Source organism: Nicotiana tabacum, chromosome 14 (genome assembly GCF_000715075.1).
Source record: "Nicotiana tabacum cultivar K326 chromosome 14, ASM71507v2, whole genome shotgun sequence".
Lineage (NCBI taxonomy): Eukaryota > Viridiplantae > Streptophyta > Magnoliopsida > Solanales > Solanaceae > Nicotiana > Nicotiana tabacum.
Window position 1 is genome coordinate 92,193,149 of NC_134093.1, and position 22,310 is coordinate 92,215,458.

General features: G+C 37.7%; 5 protein-coding genes across 5 annotated transcripts; 2 read left to right on the top strand and 3 right to left on the bottom strand.

Moving 5' to 3' along the window:
• Positions 1-1,016: 1,016 nt before the first annotated feature.
• On the top strand, positions 1,017-5,010 carry LOC107797222 (mitochondrial outer membrane protein porin 2). Its single transcript, XM_016620096.2, has 6 exons — positions 1,017-1,247; positions 1,348-1,415; positions 3,692-3,802; positions 3,881-3,967; positions 4,073-4,281; positions 4,384-5,010. The coding sequence occupies exons 1-6, from the start codon at positions 1,199-1,201 to the stop codon at positions 4,688-4,690; spliced, it is 831 nt and encodes a 276-aa protein (XP_016475582.2). The 5' UTR covers positions 1,017-1,198; the 3' UTR covers positions 4,691-5,010.
• A 2,323-nt stretch (positions 5,011-7,333) lies between these two features.
• LOC107797218 (large ribosomal subunit protein uL24z-like) lies at positions 7,334-8,043 on the bottom strand. Its single transcript, XM_016620091.2, has one exon. It carries the CDS (start codon positions 7,969-7,971, stop codon positions 7,531-7,533), a length of 441 nt encoding a protein of 146 aa, XP_016475577.1. The 5' UTR covers positions 7,972-8,043; the 3' UTR covers positions 7,334-7,530.
• Positions 8,044-13,434: 5,391 nt separating this feature from the next.
• Positions 13,435-14,232, top strand: LOC142169040 (uncharacterized). Its single transcript, XM_075230235.1, has 3 exons — positions 13,435-13,596; positions 13,776-14,051; positions 14,179-14,232. The coding sequence occupies exons 1-3, from the start codon at positions 13,435-13,437 to the stop codon at positions 14,230-14,232; spliced, it is 492 nt and encodes a 163-aa protein (XP_075086336.1).
• A 1,877-nt stretch (positions 14,233-16,109) lies between these two features.
• LOC107797216 (uncharacterized) lies at positions 16,110-16,577 on the bottom strand. Its single transcript, XM_016620090.2, has one exon. The coding sequence runs from the start codon at positions 16,575-16,577 to the stop codon at positions 16,110-16,112; it is 468 nt and encodes a 155-aa protein (XP_016475576.2).
• Positions 16,578-16,631: 54 nt separating this feature from the next.
• On the bottom strand, positions 16,632-17,585 carry LOC142169041 (uncharacterized). The gene has a single exon (XM_075230237.1). It carries the CDS (start codon positions 17,583-17,585, stop codon positions 16,632-16,634), a length of 954 nt encoding a protein of 317 aa, XP_075086338.1.
• Positions 17,586-22,310: the final 4,725 nt, after the last annotated feature.

Below are 22,310 nucleotides of genomic sequence, written 5' to 3' on the forward strand. Positions count from 1 at the left end.
TTGAACTTTGACCTGAAATTAAAGACACTTCAAAGAATTAGTGTAAAATGGGGTGCGTTATAGAAATTTATATCAAATTGCCAATATTATCCTTAGCCCCACAGTGGGTGCCAAACTGTTTATCCTCAAAATTGGATAACAATTAAATTTGTAAGTGGTTTTAAGGATACGCGGATTAATTTGATACAAAATGATAAATTGAGTTAGATTGAGCAAATAAAGATATAGTAAATTCAAACCACGTAAGGAGGATGATTCCAGCCTTAGTGAAATATTCTCTCTCGATCTGGGCTCACAATGGCCAGTATTGATGAACAAGAAAAAAAGCTATGAATAACAGTGAAAATAATAGTGTATCGCTTTGTGATACGTGTTACAATGTCCTTAATGAATAGTCAGGCCCCCTTTATATAGCAGGAGAATCTTGCTCTAGGTATAATTTTGTAAAAGGTAAAAAATCTTATGTTTAACTGATTGCCGGTTCTCCATCGATACATGACGAGATCCATGCCGTGATATCTGGCCGGTCGTGGATATTACGACCTTCTGTTGGTCGTGTTTGGTTGCTTGACAATGCTTTCCGAAGTCTTTTGGGATGTGGACCGATCCCAGATTACGACCCCGATATTCTCGAGGGCAGGCGTCATGCCCCCAGATTCTAATTCGGTGAGACCCTTGCCTCGATTCCGATGCCTCGTCATCATGTCTCGAGCTTTGTTTACCCTATCGGAAGTCGGGGTGCACCATGAACCCAGTTTTACCCGTATACACATTTGAGAACCACAAAGTAATGCACTATACGTTTTAGCTTATATAGCACTATTATTAATCAGAGTCAAACATTTCTCTCTTTGATCACAACTTTTTATCTGCTACAGTATCAATTATATAATGTTTCCAAACACCTCGTATCCTTTTGAACGGAGGAAGTAGTATTTATTTTTTGATTTTAATAAAACAAAAGAAATAAATTGCAAAATCCTAAAAAATGACATGGACGGTGAATAGTTGATGTTGGCGAGCATAACGGGTCACGTTTCTTGAGCTCATCAGCCTGTTTTCTTGGCCACCACGAAAACCCAAGCCTCAATATTTTGTTGCGCTCTCTCTTTCTCTCACTTCCAGATTCTCAATACCACTTCGATACACTAATATTCTCTCTCTCTAGAATTGAATTTTCACTTTGCAGTGAAAGAAGATGAGCAAAGGACCTGGACTATTCTCTGATATTGGCAAAAAGGCCAAAGGTAATTTTTTTTTCCTTTCATTTTTCTTAGCTATGTTTGTACTAAAATAAACGAAGTTGGTGAATAATGAAGTCAAATGTTGTGTTGTTTTAATTGATAGATCTACTGACGAAGGACTATATCTCCGATCAAAAGTTGTCTATTTCCACCTACACTGACACAGGAGTGGTATGACTTCTCGTTCAGTTTTGAACTCTATTTGTTTTTTATTTTCTTCCTATTTGCATTTTTGAATTCAAGCATTTCTTTTGGTTTCCATGTCCTTTTGGAGTTTTATTCGCTTTTATTGAGTCGAGTGCTTTTTTAATGCTTTGATTTGCCATTGGAGCATATTTTTCCAGATTCAAGGCTTTTGCCCTTGTTTCTTTTCTATTTTTTTAGTAGCGAATTTCTGTTTCAGATGTAAGATATTAGTCTCTTAATCTCTGATTTTGTTTGTGAATTAATTGAGCTCTGATGAGAAAACAGTTGTACATATTATTATACATTAATTTAATGTCAGAGCTTGGTTTACATCAGCATCTATGTTGTTCGGCTCATTGTGTTATTTCCCCGCTTTTGGTACTGATATTACCAAAAGAAGTCAGTATGCCATGTCATAATTGGTTTAAGTGCAAAGCGTTGTATATTCTGCACTTAAACTCAATAAAGGAAAACATATAATCAGGAAATGCTGTTTAGCAAGGTTAGCAAAATCAATCTCCTTCACCAGGAAACCAGAGGCGGATCCAGGTTCGAGTTCGGGATTCTACCATAGTGCATTTCATTTACTGGGTTCAGAATGTACTATTTGTACTTATTTAGGGCTCGAAGAGTACTGGGTTCATCCGAACCCATAATTAATGAGCTAGATTCTCTCCTTCATGAAACTGGCCTAGGAGAGACGTGTTGTCAAACTGAAATGAATTCTAGTTTCCTGTTCTGGTGAGGATACCACTGATTCTATCAAAGAGGAGCGGTTCTCCATATGATTAGAGACAGATTGATTAGATATATACTATACCTTTGAATCTGAATCATATCTAAGCTTCGATTGTTCTCTTTGATTCACCTCGAGAAATGATCGCACTTCACCTCAATGTCAGGTCTCAATATTTGTATTCATGTGTTGGATTTAGCTTTGACGTTACACAGGATGCTTTTCTCATCACTTTTGTTGAATCAAGCAGCTAATACCGACTGTACACTTAAATAAAAGCGGAGAGTTAGGCCATTGTCTATGCCATTTGTTGGAACAATAAACTTGGCAACGATTTTCAACTTTTCATTCACTAAACTTCACATGACAGAAGCATTAACAAGTTAAAACTTGTTAACTCCAAAACTGAAACAAAGAGCTCTAAAGCTTTGATGTATTTTGCTCAATGTTTTGGTCTTCCTTGTTTGAAGAGACACAGAATATTTTGAATCTTCTCTTCATTCTTTATTTGCTATATCTATTCTGGGTGGGTACATAGTGTTAAGATTGCTCTTGCCTGTCCTAGCAAAATCACTCTCCATCACCTGGAAGCTGATCTTGGGTGAGACGGTTCTGTCAAAATGAATTGAATTCTACTTTCTTGTTTTTCAAAGACACCACTAATTCCATCAAAGTGGAGTGACTTCAATTTGACTACAGACAGATTATTAGATTCATGCTGTATCTTTTGAATCTGAATCTTATCTAAGTTCTTCATCTTCATTGCTTATCTGTAGTATGTACTATCTTTGCTGGGTGCATCTGCGTTAATGATTGAAGTTAAACTCATTCCTCTGTGTTTCTAAGAGGAACTGACATTTTGTGGGAATGTGTTAAAGTCATCCAATTTTACTTATGTACACGGAGAAATTGTGGATTTGTATAAAATCTTTTTTTGATCAGTAAGTAAGTATACATTTATATAAGACTTTTCTTGATATTCGAGAAATCCCAGTTTTTTCTTTATAACTGGGAAATCCCCTGTTGGTTAGCTGGCCCAATCCCAGGTTGTCTTTAGGTTCAAAACTCAGGGGAATATGGACCTGACCTCAATCCTTCTCCCACTTAAATACGATGCTTGGGTTAGCGACAAGGTTTGGAGTCCTGCCGTGCGCGCGCCCTACGACATTTCTACAAGATCTTATAATCATTTTCGTGCAGTTTCTTGCAAAACATGATCTTGAAATATTGGGCAAATGCCTGTTTTTAAAATACCGCAAGAAACATATGGAAGAAGCTTCTCCATTAAAGACATGATAATTCTTGAAAGTGCAAATGCCTCAAGTTTTTTGTCCTTTGAGTGATGCCTCATGTTTGATTGACCTGTTATGTTAATTTCCATAACATTGGTTTTTTTTTACTTTGTTATGCCTTATATAGTTTCAGCTCTTTTTTTAATGTCCAAAAGCTTTCTTCTAATTAAGTTCTTATATCACTAGATCTATGGCAACCGAATTTCATCTCTAATAGAAATTTCTTAATGTAGGCCCTTACATCAACTGCAGTGAAGAAAGGAGGGCTCTCAACTGGAGATGTAGCAGCTCAGTACAAATATAAAAACACTTTGATTGATGTCAAAGTTGATACAGGATCAAACGTGGGTTGCGCACACCTTGGTCTTTCTTAATCATGTTTGTTTTTGTTGGATATCCTTCACATTTCTATCTCCCTGCAGATCCTGACAACTCTTACTTTAACTGACATTGTCCCATCAACAAAAACCATTGCCTCTATGAAATTCCCTGACTACAGTACTGGCAAGGTAAGATCTTCTCATCTGTTTTTGGCTCATGGCTTTGTTCCATTACTGAAAAGTGAAAATGATAGAGTTTCCTCCTCTAAACTTGCTTTTTGCTTTCTTTTGCAGCTAGAGGCACAGTACTTTCACCACCATGCAACCGTCACCACAGCTGTTGCTCTGAAACAATCCCCTGCAGTTGATCTTTCAATCACACTTGGGACTCCAACTTTTGCTCTTGGTGCAGAGGCGGCTTATGAGACTGCAACTGGTAAACTGACAAAGTATACTGCTGGTATTAGCGTGAGAAAACCAGATTCCTGTGCTGCTATAATCTTGTAAGTTTCAATGTTAAAAGTCTCTTAACTTCTGCAATTCGAAAGCAGAAATGACAAAAAGATCAGAAGTTTTTGATACTTGCTGTTCTTTTCTCGCCTCAGAGGGGACAAAGGGGACACAATTAAGGCATCATATATACATCATCTCGATGCATTGAAGAGGAGTGCTGCTGTGGGTGAAATCACTAGAAGGTTCTCTACAAATGAGAACACATTTACAGTTGGAGGATCCTATGCTGTTGATAACCTGACAATTTTGAAACTCAAACTCAATAATCATGGAAATTTGGGGGCTCTCTTGCAGCATGAGGTGATTCCAAAGTCATTATTGACCATTTCTAGTGAGTTTGACACCAAGGCCCTGGATAAGACTCCCAGGTTTGGGGTGGCCCTAGCTCTTAAGCCTTGATAGCATTTTCGTAGCCGGCATCCTTGAACTCACACTGAGGAATTTTTTGGAGTATCACAGTGAAGGAGGCACTCAATAAGTAGTTCAAACACATTTTTTTCCCAGAATGGATCAATTGCGGATGGTGGTTTCCAAAGTTGGACCAGCCTGTGGCATTTCACTGTTTTCTATTGTCTTTCTCCTATTTTCCCCTGTTTTGAGAAAGTCTACAAAAGCAATTTTTCATGGCAAATCTAGAACTTGGTAGTTTTTAACTTTAAACCTGTGTAAGAGTTTTCTTTCTCTTTTATCCGGGCGATGCAATAGTTATCTAATTGCAGCAATTGCTTTAATTAACCCCCTTGGTTATCTGAAAATATGTGTGCTTCGTTTTGCATTGGACTTTCAGGCAGTTTTGCTATAATTTTTCCATGACTGACGAGTATGACCAATTTGATTTTGCCTGCTGAGAATGCACAACTGCATGGTTTAAACCAAATCTAGTGGAAATTGAAGTACATGCAAAATTGAGTTACGTTTTGTTAAAGATTGAAAAAAGGTTAAGCTACTTTTCTGGTAATTTGTTCATCGGGTCTTTTAGATTTCTAGTGACTAAACATAACACAAATGACATTGCTTTCAAACTCGTAGTGTATCTAACCATATTCCTAGTACTGCCTTTTAACGTTTTCTTTCTTCCTTTTTTCCATCTCCATGAACCTGTCATCTATATTTGGGATAGCTGGTCGCAGGAGATGATTAGGAGCCATTTGTGTACTGTCTCTAATCAGACAACAGTCGTAGTGTCAAATCAAGATTACCAACAAAAACTAAGAGAACACTGATTAGTTAAAATCTTATGGTTCGGAAAGAGAGACACCATCGCTCAGTTCCTAATAATAAGATTATATGTTATAGAACAAGCCGAATTGGATAATAAGCAACAAGAACAATTGTGCACGTGACAATGGACTTAAAAGGCTGAATATTTTTGTAATCTCTTAAGTGAAAAGCATTGTGAAATTGGTAATCTTTGACAGATCATGCTCGTGCGCGCTTATCCAAACAGACAGATTTAGTGGTCTTTTAAGTCGTTCAATAGCAATCTTACTTCAAAATAGTTTAGTGACACAAACCAGTAAAAAATCATTTGGCAGCATATACATTCACACAATTAAACCTTTCCCGAGGTAGATGTATGTTACTTAAAAGCAACCTTGTACCAGAAGCAACGAACCACCTCCAAGTTAAGTGGCAAAAATTTATTCTGATACAGCTCCGGGCTGGAAAACAGGCAACTAATTTGAGAATTGCAAGCTCCACTTTCTATGAAAAACTAATTTAACTTGAGCAAACAACATAGGACAGCACCTTAAATGGTATGCATGCCAAGTAAAATGAGATGGCATCTATCTAAGGTTTTCCATATTCAGACTAGCTCTGGCGACTTTATGTCATATTAGCAACATCTCTCGTGGAAAACAAAGCAGCTCATCACTCGAGAGTGGAACAGCACTTCTTCCTCTAATAGGAAGCAACTGCAGCAGTATTGCGTCAACTATGCCTACTGGTTTTGGAACCAGACCTAGAGAGACTGAGAGACCTTAAAGCAGCCTAGACTCACTTTTCCAGTTTACAAGTTCATTGGGCGAAAGGCTAAGCTGTCATCGATCAAATTAAAGGCTAACTATTGTCAATCGCGACTAATCATTTTGTATCAGAAAAGATATCTAACTTCCAAAGCAACCTAAACCAACTCTTCAAATTTCAGGTCCATTGGAACAAATACTGCTCTGTTATGGTCAGTCAAACTAAGTGCCGAATGGACCCAGAAGATAATGAGATCATGAAATATTGCTATTTCAAATATAGGATGTAAAAACATAAAGGTAAGGAAAAGGAAGAATGGTCCTCCTACTTACACCTCTTTTCTATTTGTGTTCCTCGCCAGTCGCCTCCTTTCAAGTCAATGATACATTCATCAACCCTCTCTTCCTAAGTGTTATTCTACTTCCTGACAAAAACAGAACATTCCTGTAAAACCGAGATACAAATTCTAGCAGCAAAGCCTCAAACTAGTTAGGGTCGACTCTATGAATCCTCTGTATCTATTCCCTCTATTTTGGTGATCCTCCTAATAGATAAGACGTAAAACTTAAAAACAATAGACACCACAGTGTAAATTAACATCTACTACGCTGTGGGAACTGGAAGTGAACAAGAAAGAAGTTCACAATGATTAATCAATTTGGCTCAACATACAGTTCCTCAACAGAGGACACAGGCCGAGGATAACTCTGATAAGTACATACCAAGAATACTACATATGAGACAAATCATAGCGGATATCAAATCCACCAATTTAGGCTTATGAATCGTTTGCATTCTTAGTTACGTCCAGACTACATATCTAGACCCTCAGAGTAAACAATGAACACACCATTGCAAACACCTCAACTATTTCATAGGTACCAAGTAATTCTGCCCAACAAGTTTTTAGGCAGACGGGACAAAATCACCACCTAGGAATTTGAACCTGAAACTTCATGCTAAACACAACGTTCCTAACAACCTTCAGCAGTGAACTTTCCACGTAGATATTCAAAGCACAAACTGGTCGAGCAATCATTCTAACACACAAAACAAAGTGAACAAACACACAAGTAAGAAGTTTAATGAAAGATATTAATCAACCCAAGATTACCAACTTTCACCAGAATGCAATTACGACAAAACCAAAAATGCTCAACAGAATTAAAGATCCCAAAAATCCTAATAGCCAAAACGTACTAAATTAGTAATATAACCTTTCGTTCAGCTGCCCAACAGAATTCTATAACAGAAACAAACAGGTGCAAAATTTAATCAACGGTCTGCATAATATCCTCAGTAGTGAACTTAGTACCCTTGTCTTTATCAGCAGCAGCACGTCCCTTAGCCTTACGATCAATCAAAGATTTACGGTCCTTATCAAGCCTGAGCTTAGTAATAACAGTCTTAGATGGGTGAATACCAACATTAACAGTGGAACCATTAACTTTCTCGCGTGTTATACGCTCAATGTGAATCACCCATTTCTTGCGATAAACTTGGACAACTTTACCCTCACGCCCCTTGTATGTTCCTCGTACGACTTGAACCTCGTCGTCTTTTCTTACCGGCATAGATCTTACGTTGTACTTTGAACGTAAATCCGATGAAAGGGGTGCGCTCATTAACACTCGGCGGACGCTTGATGGGGCCGTGAAATGGGCCTTTCGGCTTTTCCGGCGAGAGGAGGATACTCTTGGATTGTACTTCATTTTTGCGAAGCTGGTTCACGCACTCACTCTGCAAATGCGGCTGATGAAGAAGATCTGATTTTAGGATTTTTGTTTTTTGGGGGTTTATATTGTAAGAGGCAAATTTATTGGGCCTTTATTTTGATGACTTACCTGTTTGGCCAAGTTTATTTTTGGGTCAAAAATATAATTTCTTTTTTAGCCAAAAATACTTTAGGCAAAAAATTGAGGTGTTTGGCCAAGTTTTTGGAAAGAAAAAAGTGTTTTTGAGGAAAAACAAAAGCAGTTTTTGAAAAGCAGAAAAAAAGAACTTCTCTCCAAAAGCACTTTTTTGAGAAGCACTTTTGAAAAAAATATACTTAGAAGCAGTTTTCAAAAGTTTGGCCAAACAAGACCAAAAAATTTCCGCTGTCACTGTAGCTGTGAACAGTGCCAAACAGTACCGTGAACAGTGACTTCGTCACTGTTCATCGCGGACAAGCTGGAGCTTTAGGCTTCAATGGCCACAATGGCCAGCGACCAGCTGGATTTTCCGGCTGATCTGCCCTCCCCCAGCATTGCACAACAACATAAAACAACTAACGCCAACCCAGCCCCTCTAGATTACTCTAAGATTTTGAAACCAAATTCTTTAAATCCTTCAGCGATGGCTATTGCTGCAGCTTCAATTCAACCCATTCCACTGCGACGAGCAGTATATTTGAATGGCCAACCAGTGGTTAAATTCACAGAGGCAGAAGTAGATAGAATGAACGTGATTGAAGGCCTCCAATATGCTGTCGTTGGCAAGCTTTCATATGGTTCTCCGGAGATTCACGAGCTACGCCGAATAATTCCAACTCAATGTGGTATCAAAGGTGAGTGTAATATCGGATTCCTTAGAGATCGTCATGTGTTAATTAGATTAACTCTATGGCAAGATTTCCTCGATTTCACATCAAAGAGTACGTACTACATCAAAGCCAAAGATGGGTACGAATACCAATTGCGTACTCTTATCTACGATGCAAAATTTAAGGCAGGTGAAGAAACTCTGATGGCAATGGCGTGGATTTCTTTTCCTAGACTACTGCCTACCTTTTTTGTAAAGGAAACTCTGTTTTCTTTGGCTACAGCTGTGGGAAGGCCAGTGTGTCTTGACGCGGCAACTACAAACAAAACTAGGCCGAGTTGCGCAAGAGTAAAAGTTCTTGTTAATTTGTTGGCCGAACTACCTAAAAAGGTGCGATTGGATATTGATGATGAAGCTTCTGGTGGTGTTCGAACAGAATGGGTGAGAATTCAGTATGACATGCTACCAAAATATTGTAAGGAGTGTAAACTACAAGGACATGATGAAATTGAATATTGGCATTTGCACCCCGAGCTTATTGAGAATCGAAGCAGCAAGAAAAGGAATGATCTTACTGAGTTGAACAACTGGAATTCTGCTGCTGATGAACAAGGAAAAACCAAAAATCACATTACCCCTTTAATGATTCTCACGAGTGGAAAAGTAGTTGGGAACATAGGTGCACAGTGGAAGGAAGTTCGAGATAATCGGGGAACCAACAAAAATAACAAAACCCAGGTATAAGGGCAAACTGGCAATGCAATCATGCCAGTGAATGCTGGTGTACAGCAGGTGCACAATAACTTTGCACTGATGGAAGTCTAAGAAGATCAGACAAACAAGGTTCAAACAAGGAATAAATTTGCATTATTAGGGGAGTAACAAAGTGATATAAACGAGAACAACCAACTGGTTTTGGTGGGAGAAAAACCAGTCTTCAGTTCTAAAGATGGTCCTACTCCTTTTGGGATTCAGTCCATAATCGACTAGGTTCATAAAAGGTTTAGGACTAGCAAAGAGGAGCTAAAACAACTCAATGTGACCACAAACCAATCTGGTCATGCGATTCCATCTCAAACTTTTAAAGATTCTGGGCAGATGGAGGATCTTGATGAGATAAACTCTACAAAGGTCTTATGGAGCGATGCAGTTAAGGTTAAGAATGATCAGCTGGGCAAAACAAAGACAATATAAGACAAGGTGAAGAAGGACAATAATACAAGCTCACCTGGCGATAGGCTGGCGACGCCAGGCCTAAAACCAGGCTCACCTGGAGATAGGCTGGCGACGCCAAGCCTAAAGCCAGGCTCCCCAGACGTTAGGCGGGCGACGCCAGGCCTAAAGCCAGGTTCACCTGATGAGGCAGCTACAGTAAACCCCAACCTCAGAGCCACTGGAGAGATCTTGGCCTATGTAGATGGTGTTCCGGCGTATGTCCATGAGCTACAATTCAAGGAGTATGAACAGGCTGATGAGCGGGCAATTGTTCCAAGAGCATCCGGGAAAATAGAGGAAGTGCCTATGGAATCTACCACTGATCAAATCATGCAACTACATCTTAATGTTCTAACTAAGACTCCTCTTCAACATTTACATGATTTAGTTACACACAATGTGACACCAATTGATGAAAACTTATTGAGACAAAATCCAATGGAGGATGAAGGAGATGATGAATCAACTGCCGAAAACTTCAAACAAGTGGCTAGGGAAGGGGATTTATCACCCACAACTAGTGCTAAAGGAGGTAAAAACACTAAGAAGAATTAGAGTAAAGATCCACCACAACCTTCAAGAATAATGCCCAAGAGGGCAGCTTCTCTATCTAGATGATGATCAAAACATTAATATGGAACATAAGGTCTGTGAATACATAACATGCCTTTCCTAGGGTGATCAATATGAATAGGGAGCATAATTTTTGTGTAGTTGCATTGATGGAGCCTTTTCAAAAGAAGGGACTCATTGATAGATATAAAAGGAGGTTGAATATGGAGACTGCTTATACAAATATTAATTGGCAAATATGGTTGTTCTTCGATGCAGTTGTGGAATGGGAATTAGTGGAGGATACTGAGCAACAAGTGACCGTGAGAGTGTTTCACCATGACCTGGGGCAGCACATGATGATGACATTTGTTTATGCAAAATATTCAGCAATAGAGAGGTTGGATTTGTGGGATCACTTGTATTATTTAGCAAGTGATATGGAATTACCATAGTTGGTAGGAGGGGATTTCAATGTGATATTGCATGAAGACGAGAAAATAGGGGGACTTCTAGTACACCCTCCTGAATATGAGGATTTTGCATTTTGTGTAAACTCTTGTGGTTTGTTTGAGCAAGGGTACAAAGGAAGTCCATTCACATGGTGGAATGAGAGATCCAATGATGAGTGTATATTCAAGAGATTGGATAGGATTTTTGTGAATTTGCCATTTCATAACATGTTGCCAACTATTGAAGTTGAGCATCTAATCAGAACTGGATCAGATCATGCACAATTGCTAATGACATGTGGGGTGCAGACAACCAATTTTGTCAAGCCTTTCAGATTATTGAACTTTTGGACAAAGCATGCTACATTTATGGATGTGTTGAGGCAGAATTGGGAAGCGGATTTCATAGGGGATCAGTTTTTGATGTTCAAGCAGAATATCAAGAGGGTGAAGGCAACACTCTCAAAATGGAATAGGGAAACATTTGGTGATATCTTCAAGCAATTGGCTATTTTGGAGGACATTGTTAGGGTGAATGAGATGTTCTTTGAAGAAGAGCCTACAACTGAGAATAGGATTGTGCTTCAAAAGGCTCAATCTGAATTAAAGAAATACTTGAATATTGAGGAGCAGTATTGGAAGCAAAAAGCTGGGATGACTTGGTTTGCTGAAGGAGATAGGAATACAAGTTTCTTTCACAACCATGTCAATGGCAAAAGAAAGAAATTGCAACTGAAGAGGATCAAAAGTGGCAGTGGGGTATGGATTGAAGACCAGGAGCAATTGGCTACAACTGCAGTGGACTTCTATCAAAAACAGTTCACAAATGAAGGTGATGCTTCTGAATTTCCCTTACTCAATAATGTACCTTCAATGGTCACTATGGATCAGAATTTGGAACTTAGCAGATTGCCAACAATTGAAGAAGTAAGGGCAGCAGTTTTTGAGCTTAGTGGGGAGAGTGCTAGTGGCCCTGATGGATTCACTGGCTTGTTTTATCAAACATGCTGGGATGTTATTTGTGCTGATATACACAACATGGTGCTACACTTCTATGGAGGAGTTGGATTGCCTAAATCCATCACTCATACCAATCTAGTGTTACTGCCCAAGAAACCTAGAGTCGAGACCTTCTCTGACCTAAGACCTATTAGTTTGAGCAACTTCATTAACAAGGTTTTGTCTAGGGTGTTACATGACAGATTGGAGAGTTTTTTGCCATCTCTAATAGCTCCTAATCAATCCAGATTTGTAAAGGGTAGGAGTATATTTGAGAACATCTTATTGACTCAAGAAATTGTCACTGACATAAGGTTAAGGGGAAAGCCATCTAATGTGGTGATCAAGCTTGATATGGCTAAGGCCTATGATAGGGTCTTATGGAAGTACTTATTGCATGTGCTAAGGAAGATGGGATTTTCTGAACACTTCATCAACATGGTGTGGAACTTGATGTCAAATAACTGGTATTCAGTATTGGTGAATAGGCAGTCCTCAGGGTTCTTTAAGTCGACAAGTGGTGTGAAATAAGGGGATCCCCTGTCTCCAGCATTGTTCATCCTGTCAGCTGAGGTACTTTCCAGGTCTTTGAATAAGCTTTTTGAAGACAAGTCATTTGTGGGATTTGGAATGCCTAAGTGGTCTGATTCTTTAAACCACTTGGCGTATGCTGATGATACGATAATCTTTGCATCTGCTCATCCTCCCTCTTTGAGCAAGATTATGGCAGTGTTGGGGAACTATGAGAAGATATCAGGTCAGATGATCAACAAAGATAAGAGTTCATACTACATGTATTCAAAGGTTGCTAATGGATTGTTTCAGGCAGTTGGAGCTATTACAGGATTTGCAAGAGGTAAATTCCCCTTCATATATCTAGGGTGTCCTATTTTTTACACTAGAAGGAGGAAGGACTATTATGAGGATCTTATCAAGAAGGTGAAGGCTAAATTGCATTCATGGAAAGGAAAACTGTTGTCATTTGGAGGAAAGGCAACACTCATCTCTAGTGTGTTGCAAAGTATGCCAGTTCACATGTTATCAGTCCTTGATCCACCAAACAGCATCCTGGAGCATCTACATAAGACTTTTTCTAGGTTCTTTTGGAGCACAAAGGAAGAAGGGAGAAGCAGACACTAGGCTTCATGGCAAAATCTTTGCCTTCCTAAAGATGAAGGGGGCTAGGTTTTAGGTCCTTAAATGATGTCTCAAGGGCACTGTTTGCTAAACTATGGAATTCAAGTTAATGTGGAGTAAAGGTTTGCCATTCAAGATATCCTTCTTCTTGTGGAGATTGTGGAGGCAGAAAATAGCTACCGATGACATGTGGAGGAGGCAAGGGCAAATGGTGATGTCTAGGTGTTGGTGTTGTCAGCAGCCCCAAGAGGAATCCATTGAGCATATATTTGTCACAAGTCCTACTACCTCTAAGGTATGGAACTTATTCATGGGGGCTGCTGGAATTTCTGTGCAATTGATTCAATTGAAGCAGATTATAAGGCATTGGTGGTATGCTCAGTATTGTCCAAAATTAAAGCCACTATTTCAAGCAGTACCAGCTATCATCACTTGGGAGCTTTAAGAGAAGAAATGCAGGTAAACATGGTGGTTCAATATCCACAAATAGGGTGATTCATGAGATAAATAGAACATTGCATCAACTGGCAAGGGTGAGGTATGATTGGATCCCTAATATTCCATTGTTATGGCCAGACATGATTCAATACTTTGAAGGATATAAACCTATATTGATCACTACAAGAGTAACATGACAGCTTCCTTGTCATGGTTGGTACAAATGTAATACTGATGGAGCTTCAAAGGGCAATCCTGGACCTAGCTCCCTAGGCTTTTGTGCGAGGGATGATGAAGGTGATGCGGTGTATGCTAGGGCAGTAGACCTGGGAGTGACAACTAATGTGGTGGCTGCAGCTAAGGCTATTCTTCAAGGGTTAGAATATTATGTGGAGCATGATTTTCACCCTCTTATACTGGAGACTGATTCGTTAGTGATAAAGAAGGCGATAGAAGGGGAATGGGATCCTCCTTGGGTAATTGCACAGGATGTGAAGAAAATTATAGAGATGAAGGACAACTTCAATGTGATCTTTCAACATGTGTTCAGAGAAGGCAACTCAGTGGCGGATTTTATAGCTAACATTGTGTTCTCTTTTGCAGGTACATCTGAGTTTCATTCATTCTCTGAACTGCCTAGTGCAGGGAGGAGGTTGATCAATCTAGACAAATCTCAATCACCTAACCTTAGGATTAGGATAGCAAAGAGAAGAACCCCAGACTGATGGCTTCACAAGATTGGACTCTACACAAACTGATATGTCCAAATGCGAAGGAAAATGCTGAACCCATCATATGGTATTTTTGGAGATTGTTGAATCATTTCTCAGTGGTATTAGCATGCTTTCAAGATCAATCTGAGGATGGTTTAGCAATGTTTTGAATGATGACTACATTAAAGGTTCTAGTGGGGAAGGATCTGAGCTTACAAGAACACAAAAAGGCACATTCTCAAAGGCTGGCCTTTGCCTTGCAAAGTCTTCTTAAAGCCAGATCATTCCTGGCTTTTGCCTTGTAAAGCCAGCCTAAAGCCAGCTCATGCCTGGCTTTTGCCTTGTAAAGCCTGGCTAAAGCTAGCTCATGCCTGGCTTTTGCCTTATAAAGCCTGCCTAAAGCCAGCTCACGCCTGGCCTTTGGCCTGCAAAGCCTGCCTAAAGCCAGCTCAAGCCTGGCTTTTGGCTTGCAAAGCCTGCCTAAAGCCAGCGCATGCCTGGCCTTTGCCTTGTAAAGCCTGCCTAAAGCCAGCTTAAGCCTGGTTTTGCCTTGCAAAGCCTGCCTAAAGCCAGGCTCCTCTTCTACACATTAATCTTGATGAGTGAGCACATGATTAATACTTGAACAAAATCAGTTCACTGCATATGGAGATCATTTAGTAGCGACACTTGGAGGACGATGCAGACTTCAACTCTGCGGTGGAGATATTTGGAATTCATTTTAGCCTGTGGACAATATACCCTGGCGCCTGGTGAGAGCTTGATAGGTGCTGCTTAGTATTTGCCAATGACAATTAGATTCACATACACTAATAGGAGAATGAAGCATTCAACTTATCATGTTGTAATAGTTAGTTCATTAGATTTTAGCTTTTCTATCTTTTTTTAATAGCTAGTAGCTTCATGCAACTTCTATTTTGGTTTGGACATCTTGTAAGCATTGGACGTATTTTGGGATTTTATTTATATATTAGCCAGTAGGCAAAAAAAAAAAAGTTTGGCCAAATACTAATTACTGCTCAAAAGTATTTTTCAAATTAATCAGCCAAACACAAATTGCTTCTCACCAAAAGCATTTTTTTAAAAAGTATTTTTGAGAAAAACACTTCTCAAAATAAGCTAATTTTTATAAGCTTGGCCAAACATGCTATAATATTGGATTCATCGGGCAGCCACCTGTGGGTTTGGGGGAAAGAGGGATTTTTTGTGCTAAAAATAGTATTGTAAGGGGTCATTTGGTTACAAGGAATAAATAATTAGGCGTATCAGAATAATATATGAGATTATTTTATGAGTGTTTAGTAGAATTTTAATTTAAATTTAGCAAGTTCGGGATTGTTTATATCACAATTGATGAATTAATTTTATGCCATAACTAATTTTTTTTGGGTAACTAATATTTTTTTATTATTAATCATCAAGTGAAAGCAATACATAACCATAAAATCCAAACGAAGCTGACCAAACTAAACAAAAGACCAAAGAAACTAATACACCCTAATAACAAAAGATCTATATCCATAGTATTTTGGTGAATTCACACTCTGCAAACAAATGATATGTTGTCTCAAGATAGCTTTGACACAGAACACAGCTCAAAGCAACTTCCCTTGTAACTGTAACTACATGGTGAACTTCGCTTTTGGTCAAGTGTCATTTCTATACACAGAGGTGGATCTAAAAATTGAAGTGTATGGGTTCCTACCGCAATTTTAAGTCAATATATTACAATAACCGAATTAAGGAAGAGTATCAATATCCAACATATATTTAGAAAATAACAAAACACTTAAAGACAACATATGAATATAAATATTATAATTACAATTGTACTCGACGACTTGTCATGTTTTGAAAACGATCAATGATCGCATCATTAGGTACACTTTCAAATACTTCATCCTCTATATAACAAACTAAACAATCATTAAAAAATTCATCACCAATTCTGCTTCGCAAGTCATTTTTAACATACTTCATTGAAGAAAAAGCTCTTTCTACCGTTGCAGTAGCGACAGACAATATCAGACTTAACTTCACAAGAAAATAAACAAGTCTCCAAGTCATGTGCAAATTTATTTTAACCAATATCTTTGAAAGATCTCCAAGTCTTTTCAAGGTAGAGAATTCATTGCCCGCCTCTCGCACATAGTCAATATAGATGTCAAGCTCAAAACTAAGATCCTCAAGCATAGAATCAGTGAACTCATTCGGGTAGTATGTAGCAAGTTTCATAATCTTGTCTTTATCATAATTTGCAAAAGAATTATCTGAACTCAAACTAGCCATACCAAGAAGTAGATCAGTATTCACTTCATTGAAACGATTGTTAAGCTCCGAAAGTTACAAATCAATAATAGCATAGAAAACCTCTATACGCAAATGATAAGAATATGTAACACTTGATTTCTTACGCTTTGACTTTCCACGAACATAATTCATATCCATTTCGGGGATCACAATACCATGCTTGACACAAAATAAAGAGACGTCTCTTATCAAAGAATTCCATCTAGAATCTCTCATATCTTGCAATTGTCTCTTTGCGAAACCAACAAGCTTCATTGCACTTACAATATCTTGATTTTTTTTTTGTAAAGCCATATTTAAATCATATGTAAGTGCCAATACTTTCAACTTTAAATGTAACATATACACAAAGTCATAGGATCTTATGTCATCCACTAGACTTTCTACCATTGATCTCTCATGATAATTTGAGCCATCAATTGCAAGAACTCCAAGTACATGAACAATTGATGAGAATAAACTAATAAAATTACGCACTGTCTTAAAATGAGAACCCCACCAAGTATCACCTACCCTTTGAAGTCCAAGTTCTTGATTTAAACCGCTTCCTGTATGAACTTCACCAAGCACTAGTAGTTCCTCTAATTTTTCTGCTTGATCATCTCGAAGCATCTCCCTACGCTTAAAAGAACCCCCAACAATATTTAAAACATTTGCAAGAATATCAAAAAATTGTTCGGTCTTATAATATATTTTTGCAACAGCTACAAGAGTCAATTGCAATTGATGAGCAAAACAATGTATGCAATATGTTGAAGGAGTATCATTCACAATCAAAGTTTTAAGACCATTAATTTCTCCCTGCATGTTACTAGCTCCATCATAACCTTGTCCCCGTATTTGAGATTTACTCAATGAATGTTCCAAAAGCAAAGAATAAATTGCTTCTTTTAATGACTTTGCAGATATATCTTTAACATGAACAATGCTAAGGTATCGCTCAATAACTTTACCCTCTTTGTTGACAAAACGTAAAATAAGCGCCATTTATTTCTTATGAGAGACATCCTTAGACTCATCAACCAATATCCCAAAGTAATCCCCATTTAAGTCTTCAACAATTATTTTCAATGTTCTTTCGCACAAGAACTCACAATATCTTTTTGTATATTTGGACAAATCATAATGTCATTTTTTGGAGCATTTTCTTACACAACTTTCTTTACATCATCCTTCTTATTTGCATACCACTTTAAGAGATCCAAGAAGTTGCCTCTTCTTGTAAAAGTTTCACGTTCATCGCGACCACGAAAAGACATTCCTTCTTTCAAAATATACCTTGCAACATCAATTTAGGCATTCAGGAGAACCTGATACTCACTTTTAGTTTTCCCGGATTGCTTATCAAAAGATATTAAAATAGATTGTGCTTGATTCGATAAATCTAGCATCATCTTGAAACACCGATTATGAACACTATTCACTTCACCCACATGTGCGTTAAACCTCTCTATACCTTTATTCCAAGCCTTAAAACCAACTTTTGTAAAAGAATCACTTACTTTTTTTCCATATCCTCCTATCTCATTTTTAAACAAATAACAACATAAGCAAAATGCTGCATCGTCTTTAATACTGTATTCTAACCATCCAGAATATGAAGTATTAAACCATTCCGGATTAAAATGACCCAATTTTCCACCAAAATTTATTTTTGGAAAAATAAAATTGTGAGGCCGACAAGGCCCTTTTTGAATGTAATATCTTCTCACTCGGTCACGCAGATTAGGAGGAAATTCTGAAATTTATTTTCTTTCACCAGGATTAGGTTTAAGAAGATTCTGATCCAATATAATATCTTTGCTTAATGGGTGGGAAGAATTGACATTATCATTAATCACTGGACAGGAAGGAGAACTAGAAGTAGAACTTAAAGAGGTTTGCGGCTTGAAAAATCTCTTGATCATATCGAGTCTCACTAAAATGCCCTACAAATCATAAGACACAAATTAAATATTACAGATGAATATAGGAGAATAATAGTTAAGAAATATTATTTTATATAATATAATATAAGAGAAAAATAGTTATAAAAAAAAAGATGACGGAAGGAGAGGACCTACAATGGATCACTGCTTGTCTTTGATAGGCAACAGAAGAAAAGTCAAAATTGAAGAAGAACGAAGGTCGAAGAACCAATGGCTTGCAAAATTGAAGAAGAACGAAACCCTAACTCTTTTTTTATTTATTTTGGGGACATTTTGATGTGGTTGTTTCTTTTTAGGTTCACTTTAGTCATCTATTATTATTAAAAAAATAGACTAAATTGGAAGTTGTACTAACTTGACAGAAAGGGAGTAATATTTGTCTGTTGGATGTTTTTCCTTAGTGGAAGTATTGCTCAAAAAGAAGTATTGCTCAAAAACTTTGGTTTTTGTCTGTTTAATAAAAAGGACTTATGGGGACTCGAACTTGCATCAACAAGAAGAGAAGCGGCCCACATCTGGGTTCCAAGATTTACCATTGGACCAGAAATGCATTTTGGAACTGGGCTCCCATATAATTATTGTTATATATTCAATAGATTTCTTAATACAAATATAGGATCTATACAAAAGCTACTGGGTTCCCGGGAACCCATACATAATACTGTATGTTCGCCCCTGTCTATACATCAAACCTTTTCAATTTTCTTTCATAGTCTTTTAAGAAATTTAAGGTTATCATTCAAAATAAAAGTTCATCCAAATTTATCAAATTTACACCAAATGTATATTTTATATTATATCACGTATATCTCATTTTTACTCCAATGAACCTAATATCCATCAATAAAAGTATATTCACTGAATAATACTATCTATATTTAATTTCCATATTGTGATCCTCCATTATAATCTCAGTGTAACTTATCTATTAACCAAGCTATCTTAAGTAGTGTTACATAATGACCTTAGACATATTATGTTGTTTAATGAATGTAGACATAGTCTTATGTAATGTACGTAGCAGAATTATAGGAATTTACAATAAATTTATAGGATTTTCATTTTGATTTTTTCTATAGTTAGGGCTCTATGTACTTGTATATATACTTGTTACTTGACATAATATATTATGAAATTGCTCAATCCTCTCTGTATTTTACATGGTACCAGAGCGGGTTCTCCGGCTTTACCGGAGTTAGATAGGGAACTTACCGAAACTGTCAATTAGGGTCAGAATACATTTGAAGAATTTGGAACTTGAAGTTTAACCATCATCACTAACCTAGCAAGGACCTACCCCAGAATTCGGTGGCTGGAGTAGGCACGAGTGGATCTCACGCGCCGACGAAGTATTTCCGACGCAGTCTGCAGAAGTGGTGTGTGGAGGTGCATGGGTTATCAGATTCAAGTGCTGCTTGGTTCTTCGACATCCACTTGACATTTTCGGCCAGCCTATGGTGTTTGTTTGTTCAGCAAATCTCAATCGGGAAAACCTCTAACCTTCCCAGGTTGGTTCATAGTGTCGAGGTTCTTTCACCTTTTCTCTATTGAGTTCGAATTTTGTTTCATTATGTGATTGCTCTATATTTAGTAGTGAATTAACTTTGTGTTTGGAAATTTGGCCTTTTATAGCTTTAAGATTAATCTGTTGGTTAGTGATTCTTAATTACTAATTCTTATCACTATCGGGCGGGATTTTTAATTGGTTACTGCCCATTTGATTGGCTCTCTTGGAGTTCTGTTTCTTTGTTTCACTGGCGTGTTTGGTTTGCTGGTTCGTTGGATAGTGTTATTCTGGTAGAGACCTTTTAGTAAGTAAGTTCTTTGAGTTGTTGATTCATTGTCTTAATCGTAGTGATTGTTGAAAATTTCTTCATGTAGAGATTTATTGGCTTTTCTGACATTTATATTGATACTTTGGGGATTTGTTTTGGAAAGATAACCATAAACAATAAGCAAGGAGAAAATAATACTACAGCTTCTGGTCCAACAATCTTGGTTTCAGATGTATTTCCAAAATTTCTTCAATATCAGAAATTAATTAAGGAATCTTCTTCCGTTACTGCTTATTCTAGATCAAATAAAACATGTCTTATCACCTCTTCAAATAAATGGGTGATTGATTCAGGTGCCACAAATCACATGACAGGTAATTCAAATATTCTTTTTTAGCTTTCGGTCACATAAAGCACCCTCTCCAATTACTGTAACTGATGGATTAACTTGTAGTAGTGTTGGATCTGGGACTGTTGAACCAACTTCCTCTATTACCATTCCATATGTATTAAGTCTGTCAAACTTGGCCTTTAATTTGATTTCTATTAGTAAACTCACCAGAGACCTTAATTGTTGTATTGCATTCTTTCCCGATCATTGTTTGTTTCTGGATCTTACAATGAAATAGGTTATTGGTAAAGGATATCTATCTGGTGATCTCTATATTCTTGATAAATGAGAGCCATAGTCTGTTGCATGTTCCAGTGTCGTGTCTCCTTTTGAAGCACATTGTCGATTGAGACATCCCTCTTTACCTTTGTTGAAGAAGCTCTGTCCTCAGTTTCAAAATATTTCTTCATTGGATTGTGAGTCATGTCGATTTGCAAAACACCATCGCATCTCATTAGGCCCAAGGGTGAATAAGTGAGTTGAATCAGCTTTTGAGTTAGTTCATTTTGATATTCAGGGACCATGTCCTGTTGTTTCTAAAACTGGCATAAGTATTTTATCTCTTTTGTAGATGATTTTTCTCGAATAACTTGGGTTTATTTTATGAAGAGTCGTTCCGAAATATTTACTCACTTTTCTGCCTTCTGTGCTAAAGTCAAAAATAAGTTTAATGCTTCGGTGCGTATTCTAAGGAGTGATAACGCTAAAGAATACATGTGAGAGTTATTTCAGTCCTATATGAGACAATATGGTATACTACATCAGTCTTCATGTGTTGATACACCCTCTCAAAATGGAGTTGTTGAGAGGAAGAATAGGCATCTACTTGAGACAGCTCAGGCACTTTTGTTCCAAATGAAGGTTCCTAAATAGTTCTGGGCTGATGCGATGTCCACGGCTTGCTTTTTGATTAATCCCATGCCATCTATTGTGCTTGGTAGTAATGTGCCATATAGTATTTTTTCCCCAAACAAATCATTATATCCGGTGGAACCTAAGGTGTTTGGATGCACATGTTATGTTTGAGATGTCAACCATTGGTTAACAAGTTGGATCCCAAGAAATTGAAGTGTGTTTTCTTGGGTTATTCTCTCATTCAGAAGGGATTTCAGTGTTATTCTACTGAACTTGAAAATATTTGGTGTCAACTTATATGGTTTTTACAGAGACTATATCTTTTATGCACCTCTCAGGTTACCTGTGCTTCAACAGAACAACCAGACGATGTTCCTCTAGCTCTTAGTTCTTCTATTGAACACCAATCAACTAGTGTGCCTTTTGCACCTGCTCCAACTGTGTTAGCAAGACCGCTAATTGTTTAAGTTTACTCGCGGTGGCGAGAGATAAATGGGACATGTCCTGCAAAACTCCAGTGTGACGATCAAACTGCCCTCCATATTGGGTCAAATCCGGTGTATTATGAAATAACTAAGCATATTGAGGTTGATTGCCTTTTTATTCGTGAGAACTTGATCTCCACTGGCTACATGAAGACATGAGAGCCAACCAACTAACTTGTTCACAAAGGCATCGAATTCGAGTTGATTATCTTCGTAACAAGCTGGCATGATCAATACCTATGCTCCAGCTTGAGGAGTTGTGTTACATAATGAACGTA

Bases quoted from the DNA above. Each gene is read 5' to 3' on its own strand.
- LOC142169040 (XM_075230235.1), top strand. From the start codon at position 13,435: ATGGAACTTATTCATGGGGGCTGCTGGAATTTCTGTGCAATTGATTCA. The intron at 13,597-13,775 runs GTAAACATGGTG...GTAACATGACAG, and splicing joins CTTTAAGAGAAGAAATGCAG to CTTCCTTGTCATGGTTGGTA. The intron at 14,052-14,178 runs GTAATTGCACAG...TCTCTTTTGCAG, and splicing joins GGGAATGGGATCCTCCTTGG to GTACATCTGAGTTTCATTCA.
- LOC107797218 (XM_016620091.2), bottom strand. From the start codon at position 7,971: ATGAAGTACAATCCAAGAGTATCCTCCTCTCGCCGGAAAAGCCGAAAG.
- LOC142169041 (XM_075230237.1), bottom strand. From the start codon at position 17,585: ATGGCGCTTATTTTACGTTTTGTCAACAAAGAGGGTAAAGTTATTGAG.
- LOC107797222 (XM_016620096.2), top strand. From the start codon at position 1,199: ATGAGCAAAGGACCTGGACTATTCTCTGATATTGGCAAAAAGGCCAAA. The intron at 3,803-3,880 runs GTGGGTTGCGCA...ATCTCCCTGCAG, and splicing joins AAGTTGATACAGGATCAAAC to ATCCTGACAACTCTTACTTT. The intron at 4,282-4,383 runs GTAAGTTTCAAT...TTCTCGCCTCAG, and splicing joins TCCTGTGCTGCTATAATCTT to AGGGGACAAAGGGGACACAA.
- LOC107797216 (XM_016620090.2), bottom strand. From the start codon at position 16,577: ATGGCTAGTTTGAGTTCAGATAATTCTTTTGCAAATTATGATAAAGAC.